This window comes from Staurois parvus, unplaced genomic scaffold (genome assembly GCF_062004578.1).
Source record: "Staurois parvus isolate SC_StPar_1 unplaced genomic scaffold, SC_StPar_1.0 ptg000343l, whole genome shotgun sequence".
In the NCBI taxonomy this organism is placed as follows: domain Eukaryota; kingdom Metazoa; phylum Chordata; class Amphibia; order Anura; family Ranidae; genus Staurois; species Staurois parvus.
The window spans coordinates 3,014,723-3,037,333 of NW_028318139.1; the positions used below are offsets into that span (position 1 = coordinate 3,014,723).

Consider the following 22,611-nt stretch of genomic DNA (forward strand, 5'->3'; position numbering starts at 1 on the left):
AGGAAAATGGGTCATTCCAGACATTGTTCAGAAGAACAGCGTACCTTGATTAAAAAGTTGATAGGAGAGGGGAAAACATATAAAGAAGAGCAGAAAATGATAGGCTGCTCAGCTAAAATGATCGCAAATGCTTTAAAATGGCAACCAAAACCTGAAAGACATGGACAAAAGCAAACAACTACCATTTGAATGGATAGAAGAATAGCCAAAATGGAAAGGACTTAGCCAACAATCAGCTCCAGGAAGATCAAAGAAGATCTAAAGTTACCTGTGAGTACTGTTACAATTAGAAGACGCCTATGTGAAGCCAAGCTATCTGCAAGAAGCCCCCGCAAAGTCCCACTGTTGAAAAAAAAGACATGTGCTGAAGAGGTTACAATTTGCCAAAGAGCACATTGACTGGCCTAAAGAGAAATGGGGAAACATTTTGTGGACTGATGAAAGTAAGATTGTTCTTTTTGGGTCTAGTGGCCGGAGACAGTTTGTCAGACGACCCCCAAATACTGAATTCAAGCCACAGTACACTGTGAAGACAGTGAAGCATGGTTACGCAAGCATCATGATATGGGTATGTTTCTCATACTACAGTGCCTATTTATCGCATACCAGGGATCATGGATCAGTTTGAATACATCAGAATACTTGAAGAGGTCATGCTGCCTTATGCTGAAGAGGAAATGCCCTTGAAATGGGTGTTCCTAGAAGACAACGACCCCAAACACACCAGTAAACGTGCAACATCTTGGTTCCAGACCAACAAGATTGACGTTATGGAGTGGCCAGCTCAATCCCCAGATCTTAATCCAATAGAACACTTGTGGGATAACATAAAAAATGCAGTTTCTGGGGCAAAGCCAAGAAATAGAGAAGAACTGTGGAATGTAGTCCTATCATCCTGGGCTGGAATACCTGTTCACAGGTACCAGAAGTTGGTTGACTCCATACAACACAGATGTACAGCAGTTCACAGAAACAGTGCTTATACAACTAAATATTAATTAAGTGATTCAAAGGAAAGCAAAATCTTCACACATTTTTCAGTTTATATAGTGAATGTTTGAGTTTGTAAAGAAGAATACAAACACTGCTATTTTTTTGAACAGTCTAATATTCACTTTTCTTCAATTTTTTTAGAGGAACAACACAAATTTGATATATTTTTCTTCATATTTTGATTTGGAATAGAATGTGTAGTGTTCCCAATGCATTTGTGTGTATGGGAATAAAAGCTATTAGAAGGATTTTGAGCTTTATTCACTTTTTTCAACACACTGCTATTATTTTGAACACAACTGTATATGTAATGTTTTGGGGTTCTAAGTAATTTTCTAGCAAAAACAATTTATACGTATGACAGAAATGTCAGAATTGGCCTGGGGTTATGTAGTTAGACTCAAAAGGCCTCGTTCACCACACTATATGTGCAGAAAAACTGATGGAAAAAACACACAGATTTCACTTGCAGAGAGACACAAGTTTATATCAGTTTTCATGCACGTTTCAGTGAGTTTTATACAAATTACAGATTTTAGCACATAAAAAATCTGCAAGTGATACTAGTATTGTGGTGTGAACAGGGCTCATAGAGAACAATTGATTTGTATCCTTGCAGAATACATTCAGAAAAACCTCCATCTCTGCACACTGGTGTGAACGAGGCCTAAATGTAATAAATTACAACTTACCAATCATTAGATATGGTGGATGCATTTGTTTTCTTTTTTTTCACCTGGTGATCTGACCAGGTGAGAACAGAAAATGTTTGCTAGAAGCAAACATTTACCTGAATGAAATCGATTAATTCAGGGTTTTTTTTTTTTGTGCTTAGCTGTGATTTGGCCACAGCTAATCACATGACACAGCTGAGCTGTGATTGGCACAGCTTGTGCATGTGATCGCTGTGACCAGTCACAGCTAGACACACTTGTATACAATGGATGGCAAGAAAGGAAGCTATCCATTGCATACAACTGTCATGTGACCTGCTGTGATTGGCCACAGCAGGTCACATGGTACTGGCAATGGGGCCGGTACATAGATCTGTCATCGGCAGTGTCCGAGGTGCACGGTGAGTGACAGATTGCGCCGCAGTGCGGCCCTGCGGAATCCTGAAAGGACGCCATATGGTGTCCACCCAGAGGGACGAGCTGTTCAGCTGGCAACTGATTAAAGTGGTAGTAAAATCTCAAAGTTTATCTTTACCTACAGGTAAGCTTAGTTGTAGGTAAAATGAATATCTCCTAAATGTAATCTATTCAGGAGCTATTCTAGGGAGCAGCAGCTGGTAACATCACGCTCCAAAGGAACGGCATACCCATGCTGTTCCTTCAGAGCTCTGTGCTGCAGCTCCCGTGTGTAGGAGTGACGTCATTGCAGTTTGACCATCCACAGCCTGTGAACCTGGAAGTCTGGGTGAAGATGAAAGCCTGTACAGCAGTAACAGCGTTTCGCTGGAGAGCTTCGTTTCAAGGTAAATCTTTCATGTGCATACAATCACATTACCCCTTTACCTTGTGCGGTTTGTTTTTTTTAAAGCCTTTAATATTGCTTCATTTGTCCCTTTCTGATCTGAGGCATACATAAAATGTATATTTTACACACCCACTATATAAAAAGTACTATTTTACTATCAAAATGTTGTGCTACATTAAACATTGCATCCAACCGCCAGATTACTGCATTTGTTACTTTGAAAAGTCAATTTAAAGAAAAACAGAGGTCAAAAAAGCACTTGTGTGGTTTAGCAAATCGTTTTCTGGGTCTCAATGGTCCCTGTAGCCAGGACGTGTCCTCTGCCCACGTGCTGTGTACACATAGGCGTCCCGTATCCAACCTAGAATGTTGGAGGGTATGTATACCACCCTACAACAACAAAACACACAGGAACCGGGTAACTCTTCAGCTCCGTGTGCAGATACGGCGGCGTTCCCCAAGAATACTACATTTCCCACACCCCAAGCAGCCATGAGGTATCCTAGGCGTCCTCGCTGCACCGGCCAATGAAAGCTCGCCTTATTTCCAGCTTGTCAGCCAATGCGATGCCGAGATGCTGGAGGCAGGAAGTGAGCTCACGGACCCATGTGAGCAAGCTTGGATTGCAACACATGCACTAGCAGCCGCGGCGAAGAAAGAAGCCGGTTTCTACGTCACATCTGGGAGCTGGGGTTGCCTCCATTGAAAGCGGGCGTTGAGCTCCACACGGAGGGCCGAGGATAAGGGGGACAGGTGAGGGCCGCCTCTTGCGGTAAGGCTGAGCTATAGGAGGAGGGAGCGGCTGTGACTGGCGCCGTGCAGCTAACCGTGTGGTTTTGTGTTGGAACAGCTCACTCGGCTTTAGACAGCAGGAGGAGAGAAGATGGCGGACGATCCGAGTGCGGCAGACAGGAACGTGGAGATCTGGAAAATCAAGAAGCTGATTAAGAGCTTGGAGGCGGCCAGAGGGTGAGTGAGGAGCGCGGAGTCCAATGACGAGCGGAGACTGGAAGGAGGTGCTGGGCAGAGGAGAGGGAGAGCCAGACAGGAGAGCAGGCCGCAGGAGGGCGAGCACACCGCTGTCCAGCCATCAACACTGCGCCGGCCACTACCTCACCCACAACCACTGCACCTCTGCCGGCTTCCCCTGGCCTCATCCCAGCTCCAACTACTCCAATTACACAGGCTGGACTGCCTATGGGGCTTGGAGCACGGCAGGATTTCCACGTATTGTTTACATCTACCATATGCTGGGCAACACTTGTTCTAGAAAGGGCCTCGTTATTTGGTTTTCACACCTATAGAGAAAAGAGCAGGCTTAGATATCAGGTACTCACTAACAAGTGGAAAATAGAGGAGCATCAAATAGGACTGCATATGCCCAATATGTAGGGAGGCCAAGCAGCAGGCTACTTCTCTACTGTGTACAGAGGGTTGAAAACAGATTTTGTGAGCTACAAATCCGTGGTTTTTTGTTTTTAATTAATATTGTATATTCTATATAAAGCCTGGTAACTTTGAAGGCCCATTCTCACCTTCAACTGCACTAGAGCACAGCCGCTGATGTGCAGTACGATGTCAATAGTGCTGATCTTGGTGTAAAGAACGGTTTACTTTTTTCTTAATTGAATTGTCGAACGTTCATTTAAAGCTGATTGACATGTACAAATTTTATGGCATATGTATACTTACAAATTGGACTAACTGTGGATGCAGAGAATTGCTGATCACCATGGTTTTCTAGGTTGTGCGACCAGCAGCTGTCCTGCATAGAGAACTATAGGAGGGTCACTCACTTGGCATAGGTGTCATTCACAGAACTTCTTTAATTTAAATCTAATCTATGCAGCTTGCTCCCTTATTGAACAAGGGCAGTGATATCACAGTTTTTATCTCCAATTAGAGATCACTTTAGCATTTATTGAGAAAAATACAAGATGTTCCTCTAATGATGCCCATGCAGCTGCTTGGCATGGGGCCCTGAAGACAGCAGCAACTACTGCAGTGACTCTCTACCTTAACAGTTCCTTATGTATACTTACATGTAACTATAAAATACAACCTGGAAATCAGCTTTAAAGCCAAACTCGAGAGCAGGGGGATTTTCCCCTTCAGTGAAGCTATGCCTGCACTGCACAGGTTAACTTCTTGTTTGTAGAGAAGAGCTGAAATATACTTACCTGACCCTTTGATTCTCTCAGCACAAGATCGGTCCGGCTCCTCTGCATGCCAGCGGTCTTGAATAGTGGACTGTTCTGATGTCATCACACCCAGAGCAGTCTCCATAGACCAAGAACAGTCCACTGCTGGACCATTTGGGAGCACTGTTTTTCGAAGGATTTGGTGGGTATAAGCTTTCTCACCCCTAGACAAAATGAAAGTTGACCCTTGCAATGCAGGCACAGTGCCACTGCTTAGGAGAAAAAAAGTGCTCAAAGTTGGTCTTTAAAGCTTGACTCCAGGTTTGATTTCAGTTTAAATAGTTTGTTTGGGCTGGCTCTGGCCCATCCATTTTCCTTACTTATACATGCGCCCACTGTCAGCGATGTAGCATCGGCTTACACATACAGCCCTGTGTTCCTGCAACGGTAAAGGGACTTCTGTCCCATTCCTGGAAAATAGTCAGACTGAGCTCTGCTCAGCCATTTACAGGATGCATTGTGTTTTATGAATATATTGCAAGGCTTCCTCTGGCTGAAGAGCAGGCAGATGACATCTTGAAGTGCAGGCGAATCTCCACCTCAGCCAATCAGAGGAAGTCTTGTATTCATTCACGAAATACAGAGCTTCCTGCAAACTGCTTAGCAGCGCTTAGCGCAACTTGATTTTTTTTTCCAGGAGTAGGGCAGAAAGTTCCTGTACTGCTGCTGGAACACAGCGCTGTATACTGTGTGTAGCTAATGCTTCATACAGTTTATATAGTACCAACATCAGACATATGCATTATTAATGTCCCAAACAAACTATTTAAAATGAAATGAACCCTGGAGTGAAGCTTTTAAAGGATAAGTTCCCCTTTGGGAACATGTTGCATGTTCCACCCTTTTTCAGGGTGGAACATCTAACATGTTCCCATAGCTGCTTCCCCACAAAACCCCCCCCCCCCCCCCAAAAAAAAAAATAGTACAGAGAGACGTCTCCCCGTGCTATGTGTCCAATTAGAAAAATGCGCATCATTCGTTTATGGACTTCTGTGAATGAATGAACTTCAAGTCCCGATAGACTTAGCAGCTGTCAGCTTCTAGTTTTCATTGAACTACTACGGCGCTGTGGTAGTTCATTGAAGCTTCCTGTCAGAATATCTGCTTGGTTGTACATCCCGTAGGGCAAACAGATATTCTGAGAGGTCTGCAGGAGACCTGCATGGCATCACCGATCTACTGATCGCTGGTGCAATGCTTTCCAGGCTCCTGTAGACAAAAATAATAAATGGACATTTTTTTACCTGGGGGAAAAAAAATGTGCATTTTGTTATTTTTGTCTAAAAGGTGAACTTATCTTTTTAAGTTCTATTGGCTGCAGTTGATTGCTCTGTGCTGAAAAATAAAGTATTTCATGATGTACCTTTTGCACACCACTGCAACTGGATGGTGTGATCTAGCCTGATAGGGCAAAATGTCTTATCTCCTATCTTGCAGTGGGACTGTGGAAGTTGGTTTTCTTCATGTGGATAGATAAATGACATTGCTGCTCATATGTTTGATATGAATGAGGTCAGACCGTCCATACAGTTATGTTCACCCAGTGAGATTGGTTTACTAATGGAGTTGAGAATGCTTTACACAATACATTGGGGAAGATTTTCTAAAACTTAACAAGCTGAAGCTAGAAGCTGATTGGTTAACATGCACAGCTAAACCAAATTCTGAGTGCACCAGTTTTAGTAAATCTACCCTATTGTGTAAAGAATCACTGCAATTATCAAATCCAGTGAAAAAAAGATCCCTGTATATCTATTTCATCTGCGATTGATAGTTGAAGTGAATCCTCACATGGTTTGTGTGAATGTTCTCCAATCCTTTGGAAAAAAAAAATCCTCATTAGGTAAATGCACTGTTATGTGTAAATTGCATAGCCATTTGTTGTGTGCTCAGTATTGAAGAGAGAGGACAAAATGAATGGAGCAAAAAATCTGATCTGAATATGTTAGATTTCACTTTTTTCAGTGGGAAATTTGTCTTATTGCTGTGGACAATGTATTTTCCAGATTTTCTAGCTTCAAGCCTTGCCAATTTGTTTTTTTTTATTTATTTTTTTATTCATTGGTTCACTAATCAGTCAATCTCCTCTTAATGCAGACATTTGTTGACCAGTTGCATCAGTATAGTACATTCATCCTTCTGCATGTAGGACCAATGTAGGAAAAGTTACACATTGCAGTTTGAGAGGAATGATCCCAAAATCAGCTGGTCTTATTGAGCACATTTATCCTGTAAGGTGAAATAGTTTTGCTGATTTAAGGAGGAACTGATCTTTGAAAGCTGTACCAAAAAAAAGCAGACTGGGGGAAAAGACTGATCAGCCAGTAATGCTACTTTCTCAAGTCTTTCTCTGAATTTCCCAGGGTGGATTTGATTTAAATCACTAGTGAAAAGGCTTGATTTAAATCATAATTTTTAAAGAGGAACTGTCATCTCTGTCCCGCAGCGGTTTCTCCTCTGACCTGCTGTTGACGCAATGACAGTCCCATTCACTTTAATGGAACGGCTGGTGATGCGGCAGTGACAAGGTGAGGGACGTGGCGGCAGCAGGTGAGTGGATGTCTGCTAACAGGCCCTGCCATGATGGATCTAAATTGACATGTGCTCTTTAAATGTAAGGAATCCAACTTATTCTTAATGGAAGTTAGAATCTTTAATATTTGCAAACCAAATAAAGGTTTCCTTTTTAGAATAATAAGCTGTCAGGTTAGTAAAACAGCGATATCAGAACCAATTTTAGGTTAACCACACATAGCTGGAGAACGACTCAAATTTTGTTTCATGTTTTTTTCTCATGGTTTTTATCCACCCTGGAATTCCCCATTACTGACTTATGTTCTGTACAGTCTGGAGGTGGCAATCCTGGGCTTACCTAACTCATGTCTGAGGAACCAGGAAGGATAGCAATGAGCAGCACAGTAGTAACCATCTGTAATCTCCCTACATCAGCTGGAGGCAGCAGTGCCTTAGATCTCAGACAGAACATATACATCTGTGAGACTAGGCACCCTCACATACCAGGCAGTGCACAGCTGGATTTTTGGAGGAATTCCAGACAAAAGGTATATTTTCACGGTACTTCATAATCAAAAATAACAGTTCAGGTCCACTTTAAAATCACAGATGTTGAGACTTGTAGTCATTAGTTTAGTCACAGATTTTGACAGGTACCCCCTCCCACTTTGACTGTGACCGCCTAGATAATTGGAAGTTGTCCTCCCTCCCCGTAGTCTTCTGGAAACAGGACAGGTCCCAGAGGACTATGGCAGCATTCATAAGGTGCAGCGCTACTCGTGCATGCACAGTGGACACCCGGCAAGCCACAAGCTGTTGCAGCCTACTGCCCACACTTAGTATGCCAGCATGGGGAGAGAGGATGGCCAGTGAAACTGTTTTAGGTTGGCAGCTGCAGTTTTTACAGTTTTCGTCTTGTGGTGGGACTGTGCTGAGACAGTTGCAACCCAGGCCGTATTGATTATAGTCTGTTGAGCTAAGGCAATTCATTTTTTGAGAAAGGTTTGGTTAAATGTAAGATGAGTGTAATTGGAAACAGAATGAGGGGATTTATCAGGACTGGAGCAGTTGTGCATGAAAACCAATTAGCTTCTCTTTATTTTCACAGCTTACCTTAATTTAATTATAGAAGCTGATTGGCTGCCATGTACTGCTGCTTTTCTGGATTGTGTGCTTCATTTGTGATAAATTTCCCCCAATGTTTGTACTTATTGGTATGGGCTGTGTTAGAGAATCCACCAGTGCGTTCGAACCATAGAGCTCTTTAACAAGTTATATTTTTCAGTTATCTTCCTACAATTTTGGATATAAAAAGTTGGGGAGCAGTTTTTATGCTGACACAGCTTGGCAGTTGCAACATTGAAAAGCTGATCTGCTACCACTTAGAATGTTTATCATTGATGGTGCAGGGATGTTCGATTCCTATCGTTCAGCACCTGAGACATGTAGTTCCGGGTGCCGGGCAGGTAGGGTTTTTTTTTTTTTTTTTTCCCCTACCTTTAGTCCTACTGTGGGCAAGCAGCGGGCTCACCTGTCAGGTGGAAGCATTTGGGTGGCAGCGCTCTGCTGCCCGATTGCTTCCACACAGTGCCAGCCTCTGCCCAGTACGTCCCCTATGTGATGAAAAAAATTTAATGTTTTTACAATCATAAAAAAAGCTACACCCAGGCACATACACCCCCCCCCCCCCCAAATGAAGACCCTCGCATATACGCACGTACAAACGTAAAAGCACACGCTGGGGCGCTTACGCATGAAAACGTCAATTGCGGTACACATGTCTCATATCGCCACGCATGCCAGAATGAGAGCAATAATTCTAGCAGCAGACCTCCGTAGCGCTAAACTGATTGATAAGGAACATTAAAAGCATCAACCTATAGAAAACATAGGGTACCGAAGTTCGTCGCTGTTTCACGAGTGCACACAAATTTAAGGTTTGACAAGTTGGATATCGAATTAACTCGGTGCAACCTCCTCTTTTATATTTTACCCCAAAAAATAGGGTAATTTATTACTTTTTTTTTTTTTTTGTGCCCTAAAATTAACTTCTATTTTTTTACTGAAATGTTGCAGTATTATCATGCAAAAAAAATTGGAACTACCACTATTTTATTCTCTAGGGTCTTTGTTTTCAGAAAATAAATGTTAGGGGGTTTTGTGTAATCTTCAGACCTAAAATGATTTGTGTAAAAACTTGTGTAAAAAATGCAAAAATGGCTCTGGCAGCGAAAGGGATAAAGTATAATCCCTGACCCACTCTTTCCTGAGGAGCAGCCAATCTGTGCTCATTACACTGCAAGGTCTCTCCCCTCCCTGCTAGTTCCCGTGTGCAGTGCTGGAGAGAGGCGTGGAGGGGAGGAGGAGATAAACAGCGCAATATTAAAAATATTACACGTTTAAGTAGCCTTAAAGCCCCTTTTTGTGTTTAAAAGCCCCAGACATTCCTAAAATCCCCTCCGATTTAAATAGTTTTCGTTAAAATGTATTTTTTTTTTTTCATCTGAACAAGTAGATTGGGGCACCGATTTAGTCCCTGGACAAGTAGTTTTTTTTTTTAATTTCCACACCCCCATGGTGTGCTGATGAGACCAATTTTAAATTCTTAAGCTGGTCATAAACTGCAAATTTCACCCAGTTCCTGATCAGCTGCCTGAAGTTTGCTATGTGGTTGACCTTCCCTAGCCCCTTCCCAGCCAACATACTTCAGTTGAATATCGAAGGACCCGGATGGAATATTTTCAGCTCAACAGCTTCATCCAAATAGATGGAGTCACTGTTGGGGTATTCTGAGAGCCGCTGCATAAAGTGGGCACAGTGATGGATTTGTTTGTCTGCGCTGCATAGTGTGGATGGGGAATCTGTTTTTTGCTTTCGACTCACAGACTAAAAGGGGGGGGGGGGGCATGGGAATCTAGCATTGTGTGGGCAGCATGATCTGCCTTTTCTATTGTCTTAAAGCAGAATTAAACCCAAAATCAAATATTATACTACAGCTTACCAAGGAGCTCAGAGGCACGTTTAGACAGCAGCACTGTCAGTTTGGGGAAGGGGCGTTTTGGATCTACTAGCAGATTTAAATACACTGATAAATTGAAGCCAAATTCCAGCTAAATACTTTATAAGGACTTAAAACAAATAGCTTTTTATCCTGTTGGGATAAGGCTGCTTTCACATAACCCATTAAGTTCATCTGCCAGTTTTCCATGCAGACCTAATTGGTAGTTCTATTCATCCCTATGGGCAGGTGGGTGTAAGCGGTGTGCTACAAAAAACGGAACTGTATCTGTCATCTTCTGTTTAGGCAGAGCTGATTGGAGGTGAGTCAGGTGTAAATGAACAGCGGAGCCTGTTTACTCCCAGCTACCCATATAGCAGATTTTGTCTGTTTACACTTCACATAAACTGAGCAGACGCAGATGTGAATTCTGGATGCTCTGCTCCAATTGGCAGGGGATCTGAGAGCAGATCCCCCACTAACCAGGACAGATTCTGCCCTGTGTGAAAGGGGCCTAAAGGTTTTATATAAACGAAGCTGATCATTCTAGGCACCCCCTGCTAAATTTAATGATTTGTCTCATCTCCGTAACTGTTATATTTTGCTGAAGAGCTGGCTCTTTTGAAAAACACTTTCTGGCTGAAGAAAAGGAATCCTATAAAATAAAATTAATGCATACATCACATCTACGTAATTCAAAAGAAATGCATGTCTAACAAATTATGCACTGATTTGCATGTTCATAAGGGAAAGTAGGATTTCTGGCTACCATGTGTCTTTCATACAGGTAACAAGCTGAGATTAGAAGAAGTCTCTTAAAGGAAGTGCTGCTAATATAATTTTGTTACCTGCATAAAAGACACCTGTCCACAGGAACAATCAAACAATCCGATTCCAAACTCCACCATGGCAAAGACCAAATAGTGGTCCAAGGATGTCAGGGACAAGATTGTAGCCCTACACAAGGCTGGACTGGGCTACTAAACTATCGCTAAGCAGCTTGGTGAGAAGGTGACAACAGTTGGTGCAATCATTTGCAAATGGAAGAAAGCCAAAACAACTGTCAGTCTCCCTAGGTCTGGTGCACCATGCAAGATCTCACCTCGTGGAGTGTTAATGATCATGAGAACAGTGAGGAATTATCCCAGAACTACACGTGAGGATCTTGTCAATGATCTCCAGGCAGCTGGGACCACAGTCACCAAGAAAACAATTGGTAACACACTACGCCGACAAGGAAAGGACATTCCCAGGCCCATCTAAAGTTTGCCACTGAACATCTGAATGATGCAGAGGAGAACTGGTTGAAAGTCAGATGGGACCAAAATCTAGCTCTTTGGCATCAACTCAACTCGCCGTGGAGGAGGAGGAATGCTGCCTATGACCTCAAGAACACCATCCCAACTGTCAAACGTGGTGGAAACATTCTGCTTTGGGGGTGTTTTTCTGCTAAGGGGACAGGACAATTGCACCACATCAAAAGGACGATGGACGGGGCAATATACCATCAAATCTTGGGTGAGAACATTCTTCTCTCAGCCAGGGAATTGAAAATGGGTTGTGGATGGGTGTTCCAGCATGACAATGACCTAAAACACACGGCCAAGGCCAGTGGTTCAAAAAGAAGCACATTAAAGTCCTTGAGTGGCCTAGCCAGTCTCTAGACGTTAATCTGATTGAAAATCTGTGGAGGGAGCTGAAAGTTCGAGTTGCCAAATGTCAGCCACCAAACCTTAATGACTTGGAGAGGATCTGCCAAGAGGAGAGGGCCAAAATCCCTCCGGAGATGTGTGCAAACCTGGTGGCCAACTACAGGAAACGTCTGTCCTATGTGATTTCCAACAAGGGATTTGCCACCAAGTACTAAGTCATGTTTTGTGAAGGGGATCAAATACTTATTTCCCTCATGAACATGCAAATCAGTGCATAATTTGCTAGGCATGCATTTCTTTTGAATTTTTTGTTGCTATTTGTGTTACTATACACCTACCATTTGATTTTTAGACTGATTATTTCTTTGTGAGTGGGCAAACATTCAAAATCAGCAGGGGATCAAATACTTATTTACTTCACTGTAATAACATGTTTACTTTTAATTTGATTTTGCGGAGCACTGCAGGTGCAGCTTTGTTAGGTTAGAACTTATGTCCCAGTTGGAAGGTTTCCCTCTATCCTGGTTCTGGAGACAGCCCAAAATGTAGGGATTTTATTTTTCACTTTTGATAACAGTAAAGAGGACAAATTGATGTTGGATCTCCTTAATATTGACATGGGCTGCAATAAAAACATGAAAGGTGTTCTAATCCCTCTGTACACTATCCAAAACTAACAGAAAAAAAAAGTTTTTGCCTTTTTAGTCTTACTTTAAATAGTTTTTTTTTTCTTCTTAGGTGCGTGCATACATGCTTTTACACTACTAGGTACTAGGTTTTAGCTAATCGTTCTCTGTAGTATAAAGCTGTTTAGATACAGGAAGCTGGTTAAAATGATACTAAAGATACACATATAGAGAGAGAGAGAGAGAGAGAGATATCTGTGCCCCGATCCTCTGCTTTTTGGGTCCCCCGATCCTCTGCTTTTTGGGTCCCCCAACGGTGCTCTGGCTCCTCCCCCCTTGAGCAGTGCCTCCGGGTAAAGCTTCTTGCTCCATAGCTGCTGCTCTGTGTGTCCATAAGACAGAGCTGTGGTTTGGCCCCCTCTCCTCATTGGCTCACTGGCTTTGACAGCAGTGGAAGCCAGTGGGCTCCTACTGCTGTCTCAGCCAATGAGGAGGGAGACTCCCCATACAGCTGAGGCTATTAACTTTGCTGAATCGGAGGGTGCTCAGGTAAGGGTGAGAGGAGGGGGGTTACTGCACACAGGTTTTTTTTTTTTACCTTCACGCATAGAATGCATGAAGGTAAAGAAACTTGAGCCTTTAGAACCACTTTAAGGCAGATATAAAACACAAATTACTTCAGTCCTGTATTTGTAATCCATGTAATAGAAGTACCTGAACTCGACCTGGCATCAGCCTATTGCAGTCGCTGTACAGCAGAGCTGGAGCGTGGGAAGATGAAGCAGACAGAGTTCATGTTACAAAAAGCATGCTGACAAGAAAAAAGCAACACATGAGCTAATCACTGCCACTCCCTTCTACAGTCACAGGCAGGGGTGGGTCCAGGACGACCTGGGCTCAGAGAAAAGTGGGTCAACTGATGCGGAAATCAGGCTAAATATGTCTAGCAGCAAAAGAAAGTGTTGTGGGGAGAATCTCTAGATTAAAGGTGAATATTGCAGTAAAGGTTGGTTTTATTTTTTTCTCTTTTAATGGGCTATTCATAGTAATCATTTTTAGCTGGATAATTTTGGATGTAGCTCTTCTTTAAAAGAGGTTGGGACTTTGCGCCAGGGACTGAGCCATCACAAGTCTGCTTGTAAATTCACACAACTGGTAAGAGCTGATCTTCCCTGTCCCTGCAAGCATTTGGTTTCTCCTGCCAACCTGCACATTACAACTGTGTCCTTTTCAATGATGTGTAGGTTTGCTGGAGGAGTTCCTGAACACTGCAAGGCACACAACATCAGCACTAATTGCTATAACAATTGTCATTAAGCGGTGTTGGCAGCAGAAACCGTATGCTTTTTCTAACTGTGTGATAGAGGAATGGATGCCAGACTAATCCTTGGGACTCCAGTGTATATTTCCACCTCCCCCTCACTTTTTTTTTTTATTCTTACCTGAGCCCAATCCGCTTCAGTGATGTGCACGAGAGCAGTGGCTCTTGACGCTGTCTCCCTTTTCACTGCTCAGATCAATAGCAGTGGGACCCTTAGAAGAGGATGATCAGGGCTGTATAAAAAGGAAATTTTATATAATTTATTTTTACACAAATAGTGCTTTTTTTTTATTGGTATTTGATAACCACTGGGTTTTGTATTGTTCATGTAAATTTAAAAAAAAGACTGAAAACTAAAGATATATTTTCTGGTATAAAACATATCTAATTTCATAACTTTAGGCCAAAATGTATTCTGCTATGTCTTTTTGGTTAAAAAAAAAACAGTTTTTAATGGAAATTATTTAGCTTGTAGGAAAGTTATAGTGTTCACAAAATTGATCAGGTATTTAGTAAGAGGCATTGCATTTTTTTTAAGTTATAGTTTTGTCACCAGTTTTTTGAAAATTTAAGAAATTTAATTTAAATTTTTTTTTCTTTGCAATTATTTAACATACCACCAGCGCAGTACAGAATTACATGACTCGTATGGCAGTGATATAATTTTTTTTTTTCTTTACGTGCTGACCACCTTAACAGAAACATGGTAAAATAGAGCATTGTAAGCCGGTAATGAAGAGATCAGCTACAACAAGATTGCAGAAAATACTTTTGACAACTTCCACAGTTTAGGTCCTCTTCAACCAGCCAGTGAGACAAAGGCAAAAAGGAAACCATTTCTTCATCAACCCCTTGCTGACTCGGTTTTAATTTATAAATGAACAAGTTCCCCACCCCCTTCGAATTTCCAGTTATGGAAAACACCATATGGAGAAGTTTTCCTGACCTTGCCCTTTTATCAGCTCTGAGGACTGTGTTTTTTGTTTTTATAGCTTGTTTAAAAAGTCAACATCTGCATGGTTTCAAATTTGCTTTGCCCTTTATTGTGGTAGTAAACTTACAATCAGGCTTACCTGTAGGTACAATGAAACATGCACCATATAGGAGATATTCACATCAGTAGCCAATGAGGTCACCCGTGCATGCACAGTGACACTGCATTCAGGGCACACAGTATGCCGTGAAATGCAGAGTGCTATGCTGCTGCTCCTGTACGCATGTGCGGGAGTGCTGTCATCACTGCCTGACCATTTTAATTGGCCGGAGCTTGTAAATATAGACCCGGCAGCAGTGACAGTGCTCCGCTGAAGGTTTTAGTTTGAAAAATGTAAGTATGTCATAATGTTCCAGTATACAATATATACTGGCACATTATGGCATAAACCTGCAGGGCTCCTTTTTTTTTGCCAGTTTACTATCGCTTTAAGTTCATGTATTTGGTCATAGAACCCAAATGTAGTTTCCCCATAAACTATAGAAATGTCCGTTTGAATTACAAAGTGCTAATTCTCCTTTTGGTGTTTTGTCGCAGCGGGAAATTCTTATGACAGGTTGCAGATAACTATTACTGTGCTCAGTGTAACAGCAGCGGTCTCTATATAGCAGTCTAACACATCTTTTGCTGATTGCAGCACTGTAGTGGTTACTAGGCAGTGGACTAGCAGACTGCTGCAATAAGTTCTAAGAAGCCCAGTGGTCTTTGGCAGTGTGTTGCTGGCAGCTATAGGAGTTTTCTGATATATATAATTTTTTTTTGTAAAATAAGAAACCTGTTCTACTTACCTGCTGCGTGGAGTGGTTTTGCACAGAGCAGCCTGGATCCTCCTCTTTGCAGGTCCCCCGTAGGCTCTCCTGGCTCTTCCTTTCTGTCGGGTGCCCCCATAGCAAGCAGCTTGCTATTGGGCACCCGCTGCTCCGTGTGTCCATTCACACACAGAGCTGCGGCTTGGCCCTGCTCCCTCTCTCTCATTGGCTGACTAGCTGTAAATGACAGCAGTGGGAGCCAATGGCTCCCGCTTCTGTCTCAGCCAATGAGGAGGCAGAGACCCGGAACAGCCGAAGCTGTCCACATTGCTGGATTGCGATGGGGCTCAGGTAAATAGTGAGGGGGCTGGGGACACTGCTGCACACAGGTTTTTTGTCTTCATGCATAGAATGCATGAAGGTAAAAAAAACTTTGAGCCTTCACAACTGCTTTAAAGTGTTACTAAACCCACAACAGTATTAATCAGTCTGTATATGCAGTAAAGCATGCTTGCTGTTCTCACTGTGAAACCTAAGGGGTTACTCCTCCGTATTAAGTAAAAATGCAGTTTAATCCTGGCTTCTCTGATGCTCCCCTTCTTCCACAATCCCCAATCCATCTGCTGATGATACAGAGTCCTAGGAGACACTCTGCACATGCTTGGTTTGGTGTGTATTGCTAGAAAGGTGTTTTTTTTTTGTTTGTTTTTTTTTTGGGTAAGTGTGCACGTGATTGGCGCAGCGCCAATCAGTTTTGTCCAGACAGAAGGTCTGAGGTCATACAGCCTCAAAACAGTCAGAGGAAAATGAAAACTCTTTCTACAAGATTAACCAGTGCTCAGCCTGGACACTGATAGAAATCACAAGACTGCTATATACTGCTGATGAGAAAAGGTATTTAGCAGTTTATATTTACTAAAATAATTGCATTTCCTTGTTCTGCGTACAATGGGAGACCACATATAGTGAATGCAGGTTCCTGGGTTTAGTAACACTTTTAAGCCATTGGGTCACATTGATGTCCTTTTTTTTTTTTTTTAACCACAAGCCTACAGGGCACTTATACCCCCTTCCTGCCCAGGCCAATTTCCAGCTTTCAGCGCTGTTGCACTTTGACAATTGCGTGGTCATGCAACACTGTACCCATATGAAATTTTTATCATTTTTTTGTGACAGCTTTATTTTGGTGGTATTTAATCACCTCTGGGTTTTTTATTTTTAATTAAACAAAAAACCACTGAAAATTTTGAAAAAAAAGTTTTTTCTTAGTTTTTGTTATAAAATGTTGTAAATAAGTGATTTTTCTCCTTCACTGATGTGCGCTAATGAGGCTGCAGTGATGGGCACTGATGGACACTGATAGGTGGCACTGATGGGCATTGGTAGGCACTGATATGTGGCAATAATGGGCACTGATGAGCACTGACACAAGGCACTGATGGACACTGACAGGTGGCACTGCTGGGGATACACTGATCATCAGGGCACACTGATCAGTTTACACTAATCCATTGTTTAGTGTTATGGACAGAACCTGTCACCAAAAATCACATAGGGGGAAGGAGGAAAAAAACAAAATTGAGTAAAAATCTATTATAAATTGTAAAAAAAAAAAAAAAAAGTACACCCAAGCACATAACCCCCCCCCCCCCCCCCCAGTATGCATGGGGCACCTACGTATGAACATGTCAATTGTGATACATGTTGCATATCACTGAGCACGCCAGAATGAGAGCAATAATTCTAGCACCCCTGTACTCCACTGGATGTGGTGCACGTCGCACGGCTTTATAATCTTTCAACAGGGACCCAGAAGAGATGTTATGGGTCAGGAGAAGAAGGGGAGGGGAACGAGTGTCTGCTCTCCTCCTTCCCCTATATTCACTGGCTTTCTCTGAACAGGTCCCGGGCCCGCAGATGGGCAAGTGGAGCCCAGGAGAGCTAGCGGGCAGGATGTCGGTTAGGGGGGCGGCGGAGGAGGCTGAAACTGTAGGGGGCTGTGTGGAGGCAATCGGTGGCAACGCTGTCACCCAAATGCTCCCACCTGACAGGTGAGCTCTGCTGCTTGCTGGCAGCAGGGCTAAAGGTTAGAAAACTACCTGCCTGGCACCCGAAACTCCATGTCCCAGGCGTCAGGCGATGCAAATGGAACATCCCTGCTACTAACTTTGCACATCTAGACTGAAATATTTGCCCACTCTTTGTAGAACTGCTTGAGTTAATTTTAAATTTTATGGTGACCATTTGTGGACTGCAGTCTTGAAGTAATTCCACAGATTTTCAGTGGGGTTTAAGTCTGAGCTCTGCCTAGGACATGCAAGGACAATTCACCTTTTTCTCCTTCAACCACTGTGTGTAGCAATGGTGTTATTTGGTTGATGAGCTTTATTGGATTTCCGCCAGACAAATTTAGTGTTGAGGCCAAATATTTCAGTTTTAGTCTCATCTGACCATAACACCTTTTCCCATGTGGCCTCAGAATCTTCAAGGTGGATTTTGGCAAAGCTCAGTCATGACTGCATGTGGCCTTTCTTGAGGATTGGCTTTTTTTCTTGCAACCCTCCCATACAAACCGCATTTCTGGAGCATTTGTGATATTGATGTCACATGCACACAATGGCCACTCTGTCATAAATTCCTGCAACTGTTTTAGGGTTGCTGTAGGCCTCTTGGTAGCTTCTCTGACCAGTTTCCTCCTGGCTCTTTCATCCACTTTGAAGCAAAGTCCTGATCCGGGTAGGGTCTGTGTTGTACCAAATACCTTTCACTTCTTAATAATAGACTGCACTGTGCTTCCAGGCATTGATGAAGCCTTTGAAATTGTTTTTGGATCCATCTCCTGACTTGTCTGTCCACAACTTTATCCTTTTGACAGTGCCTTGCCACCCATAGTTGATTGTTTGCTTCATTTGTGCTACCAGGAACTGTAATGCTTCAGAAAACCCTTTTCATGCTGAGCTAATCAAAATGATTACAGTTGAGTCAAGTGGCTCTGTGTCCCATTGAGAAGGCAATTGGCTACACCTGATTATGTTTACAAGTAATTTTTAGGAATGTGGTGATCCTTTTTCCAACTCAGGGATTTCTGTTTTTGAATTATTTTTTTCTGACATGTTGGTGTTATATCTTTCACTTGGATGTTGTAAGTTGCACTGAGTAAATACAGCTGGATAAAACAATCTGTGTCAGTCTTCCCTTCAGGCTGCAAAGCAACAAAATGTGATTATTTTAATGGGGGGTGATTCTTTCTATACCCACTGTAGCTATTACTTGGGTAGAGGAGTCTTTGAATTTACAGCTTTGTTTTGAAGCCTATGTTTCTTATGATTCATGAAGATAAAATGGTGATGTCTGATATTTACATTACCTGAAGTGGTGTCCCCACTCCATAAGGAGATGTCTTTGCCTGGCCTGGGTGCATCTCAACCACTTGCCGCCCAGCCACCGCATATAAACGGTGGCAGGGCGGCGCTCGTAGGCAAAAGCACGTTTTAAAACGGCTGCCTTCAAAACAGGTAGGGGGCGCGCGCCCGCCCGCCCATCCTACCTGTCCCGCGGGTGTCAGTCGACGGGTCACGGCCGGTTTTTACCGGCCGTTTTCCCACGATTGCGGGTGATCGCTAACACAGAGCAGGGCTGCATTGTTTACACACAGCCCTGTTCTGTGTCAGTTCTCTGACAGCTTGTGAGAAGCTGCAGAGTTTCTCTCCCTCGATCAGCTCCCCCCGTCCAGTACACACCCCTGCCTCCTAGTAAAACACTCCCCTTACACTGCAAATTCTAAAAATGTTAACCCCTTCCTCCCCAGTGACATTAGTACAGTTTCAGTGTTTTTTTTTCACTGATCACTGTATTGGTGTCACTGGGGATGTCAGTGACCTCAAGTCAGTTCCCCCCCCCCCCCCAGTGTCAAAATGTCCGCTTCTGTCCCGCAGTCCTGCCATAAGTCGCTGGTGGCCGCCATATGTTGCTGATTGCCGCCAAAAGTCGCTGATCGGCGCCATTATTAGTATAAATAAAAATTCCAGTATCTTTCCTGCCATTTGTAAACGCTATAACTTTCACGTAAACCAATTAATTTACACGTATTGCGATTTTTTTTTTTTTAGCAAAGACATGTCGCAGAATGCATTTTGGCAGTAATTTATGACTAAATTTGATTTTTGCATTTTTTTTTACTGGACATGTTTTATAGCAAAAAGTCCAAAATATTGTTTTTTTTTTCCTCAAAATTGTCAGCCTTTTTTTTTTATAGCGCAAAAAATAAAAACCGCACAGGCGATCAAATACCACTGAAAGAAAGCTCAATTTGTGGGGGGGAAAAAAAGGATGCAAATTTCATTTATGTACCGTATTGCATGACCGCGCAATTGTCCGTTAAACTAGCGCAGCGCTGTATAGCAGAAAAATGGCGTAAATTGCAGTATTTCTACCATAGTTTGTAGACGCTATAACTTCCACACAAAGCAATCAATATACACTTACTGGAATTTTTTTTACCAAAAACATGGAGCAGAATACATTTTGGCCTAAATTTATAACCAACTTTGAGTTTACTATATATTTTTTATAGCTGAAAGTAAAAAATATTGTTTTTCTTCAAAATTTTTGGCCTTTTTTTGTTTATAGCGTGAAAAATAAAAAGCGCACAGGTGATCAAATTACACCGAAAGAAAGCTCTATTTGTGTGGAAAAAAAGGACGTAAATTTCGTTTTGTGCAGCATTGCATGACCGCGCAATTATCAGTTGAATTAGTGCAGCGCCGAGTAGCAAAAAGAGGCCTGGTCATTAAGGGGGGTAAATCCTCAGGTGCTCAAGTGGTTAAACTGGGTTCCAGCTAAAAAAAAAAGTCAGCAACTACAAAAATGGTAGCTGCTGACTTTTAAAATACAGCCACTATCCTGTCCCTCGGTCCAGCGGTGTCCTCACCACTGCTGGTTTCACCGGCCATCTTCTCTCCCTGGCGCCGGCATCTTTAGTGTGGGCACCGAGCTGTGACAGCTTGTGGCTTCACAGCCGGGTGCCCACTGTGCATGTGCGAGAAACGCTGCGCTTTGCAACTGGGATCTCTGGGCGATCACAGTGGGAGCGGGTATAACACCCCCCCACACACACACTTGCCCCCCATAAGTGCCAGTCCTTAATAGGGAGCGGGGGACAAAGCATTAAAGTGGAACTTCCCCTTTTGGGTGCAACTCCGGTTTAACCACCTCAATACAGGGCACTTTTACCTCCTTCCTGCTCAGACCAACTTCCAGCACTCTCACATTATGAATAATTACTCAGTCATGCAACACTGTACCCAAATTAAATTTTTGTCCTTTTTTTCACACAAATAGAGCTTTCTTTTGGTGGTATTTAATTAACACTGGGTTTTTTATTTTTTGCACTGTAAATTAAAGACCAAAAAAATTTGAAAAGAAAAATGCATTTTTCTTCGTTACTGTCATACATTTTTGCAAATGAGTAATTTTTCTTCATAAATTTGGGCCAAAAATGTATACTGCTACATTGCTTTGGTGAAATAATCCCAATCAGTGTGTATAACAAACTCTCTACTATCAATGACCTCTCCCACTCCCTCAGCCTTCTTGCAATTACTGAAACCTGGCTCCAGGATTCCAACTTTGTCTCCTCAGCTGCACTCTCCCATGGCGGCCTCCTCTGGACTCACTTGTCCAGACCCAGAGGACAAAAAGGGGGTGGAGTCGGACTTGTTTCCCCACAAAGCATGTTCCAGGTTCTTCCTGCCCCTCCGTCTCTGTCCCTCCGCTCTTTTGAAGTGCACTGTATTCGTCTCTTTTCTCTTGTTTGTCTGAGGATTGCTGTCATCTACCGGCCCCCGAGCCCAGTTTCACGCTTTCTTGATGACTTTTCAGCATGGCTACCATACTTTCTTTCTTCTGAGGTGCCTGCCATCATCCTCCAGTGATTTTAACATCCCAGTCAATGTTCACACCCCTGCCACCTCAACTACTCAACCTAACTTTCTCTTTTAACTTAACACAATGGTCACAATCCACCACCCACTCCAATGGCAACACCCTTGACCTTGTATTCACCCACCTATGCACTCCCTGTAACCTCTCTAACACCCTTTTCCTCTCTCTGATCACAACTTTATCAGCTTCACACTCTCCTTGCCTCCTACCGCCTATGCCTCCTACCAGCAAACTGTTACCTGTAGAAACCTCCATCACCTCAGCCCTGACCTTCTCCACTCCGCTACTGAGCGCCTCTATGATGAAATTACACCCCTGTCCTGCCCAGAGCTGGCCACATCTGCCTACAACAATCTATCATCCTCCCTGGATGCTCTTACTTCTCTTTCTACATGCAGAACCAGGCCTCGCCTGTCACAACCCTGGTAAACCGATGACACCAGAAGTCTCAAGAGACGCAGCCGCACTCTTGAGCGAGCATGGCGTAAAAATAAATCTCTGAAAAACTTTACCCTCTACAAATCCGCCCTTCTTAAATACAACTCCAGCCTCCACGCTGCTAAGCAAACCTACTATAACACTTTCATCAAGACCCTCTCATCCAATCCTCGTCAACTCTTCTCTACCCTTAATTCCTTACTCCACCCACCAACTTACTTACTGCACAGGAGATTGCCAGTCACTTCAAGAAGAAGATTGACACAATTCGTGATGAGATCTCCAGTGTCAAGTTTCCTCCTCTAACCAATATACCAGGCCCAATACCAAACTCTACACTCTCCTCCTTTGACCCTGTTACCACCAAGGAAGTTACCAAACTCCTTTCCAAGGCCCACTTCACCACCTGTCCCCTGGATCCTGTCCCCTCACGACTGTTGCAGCCTCCTTCCTGCTCTATCCTAAACTCTCTAACCCACATCTTCAACCTCTCTCTCCATGGGCACCTTTCCCTCCCCACTCAAATATGCACTGGTTGCCCCCATCCCCAACCCTTGCTGGACCCCACCTGTTTGAATAACTTAAGACCCATCTTCCTGCTCCCATTTGCCTCCAAGCTTCTCGAGCGCCTTGTTCACAACCGTATGAACTGCTACCTCACCGACAACAACCTTTTTGATTCCCAACAGTCTGGCTTTCGCCC

The 22,611-nt window shown here is 43.1% G+C and overlaps 1 protein-coding gene across 1 annotated transcript in view; it reads left to right on the top strand.

Moving 5' to 3' along the window:
- The first annotated feature begins 3,051 nt into the window (after window positions 1-3,051).
- The window catches only part of ETF1 (eukaryotic translation termination factor 1), a 109,342-nt gene continuing 89,782 nt past the window's right edge, over window positions 3,052-22,611 (top strand). Inside the window, exons 1-2 of the mRNA XM_089684307.1 lie at window positions 3,052-3,225; window positions 3,323-3,441. Of these exons, the coding sequence (XP_089540433.1) occupies window positions 3,356-3,441 (86 nt within the window). The 5' untranslated portion in view covers window positions 3,052-3,225; window positions 3,323-3,355. The remainder of the gene's footprint in view (window positions 3,226-3,322; window positions 3,442-22,611) is intronic.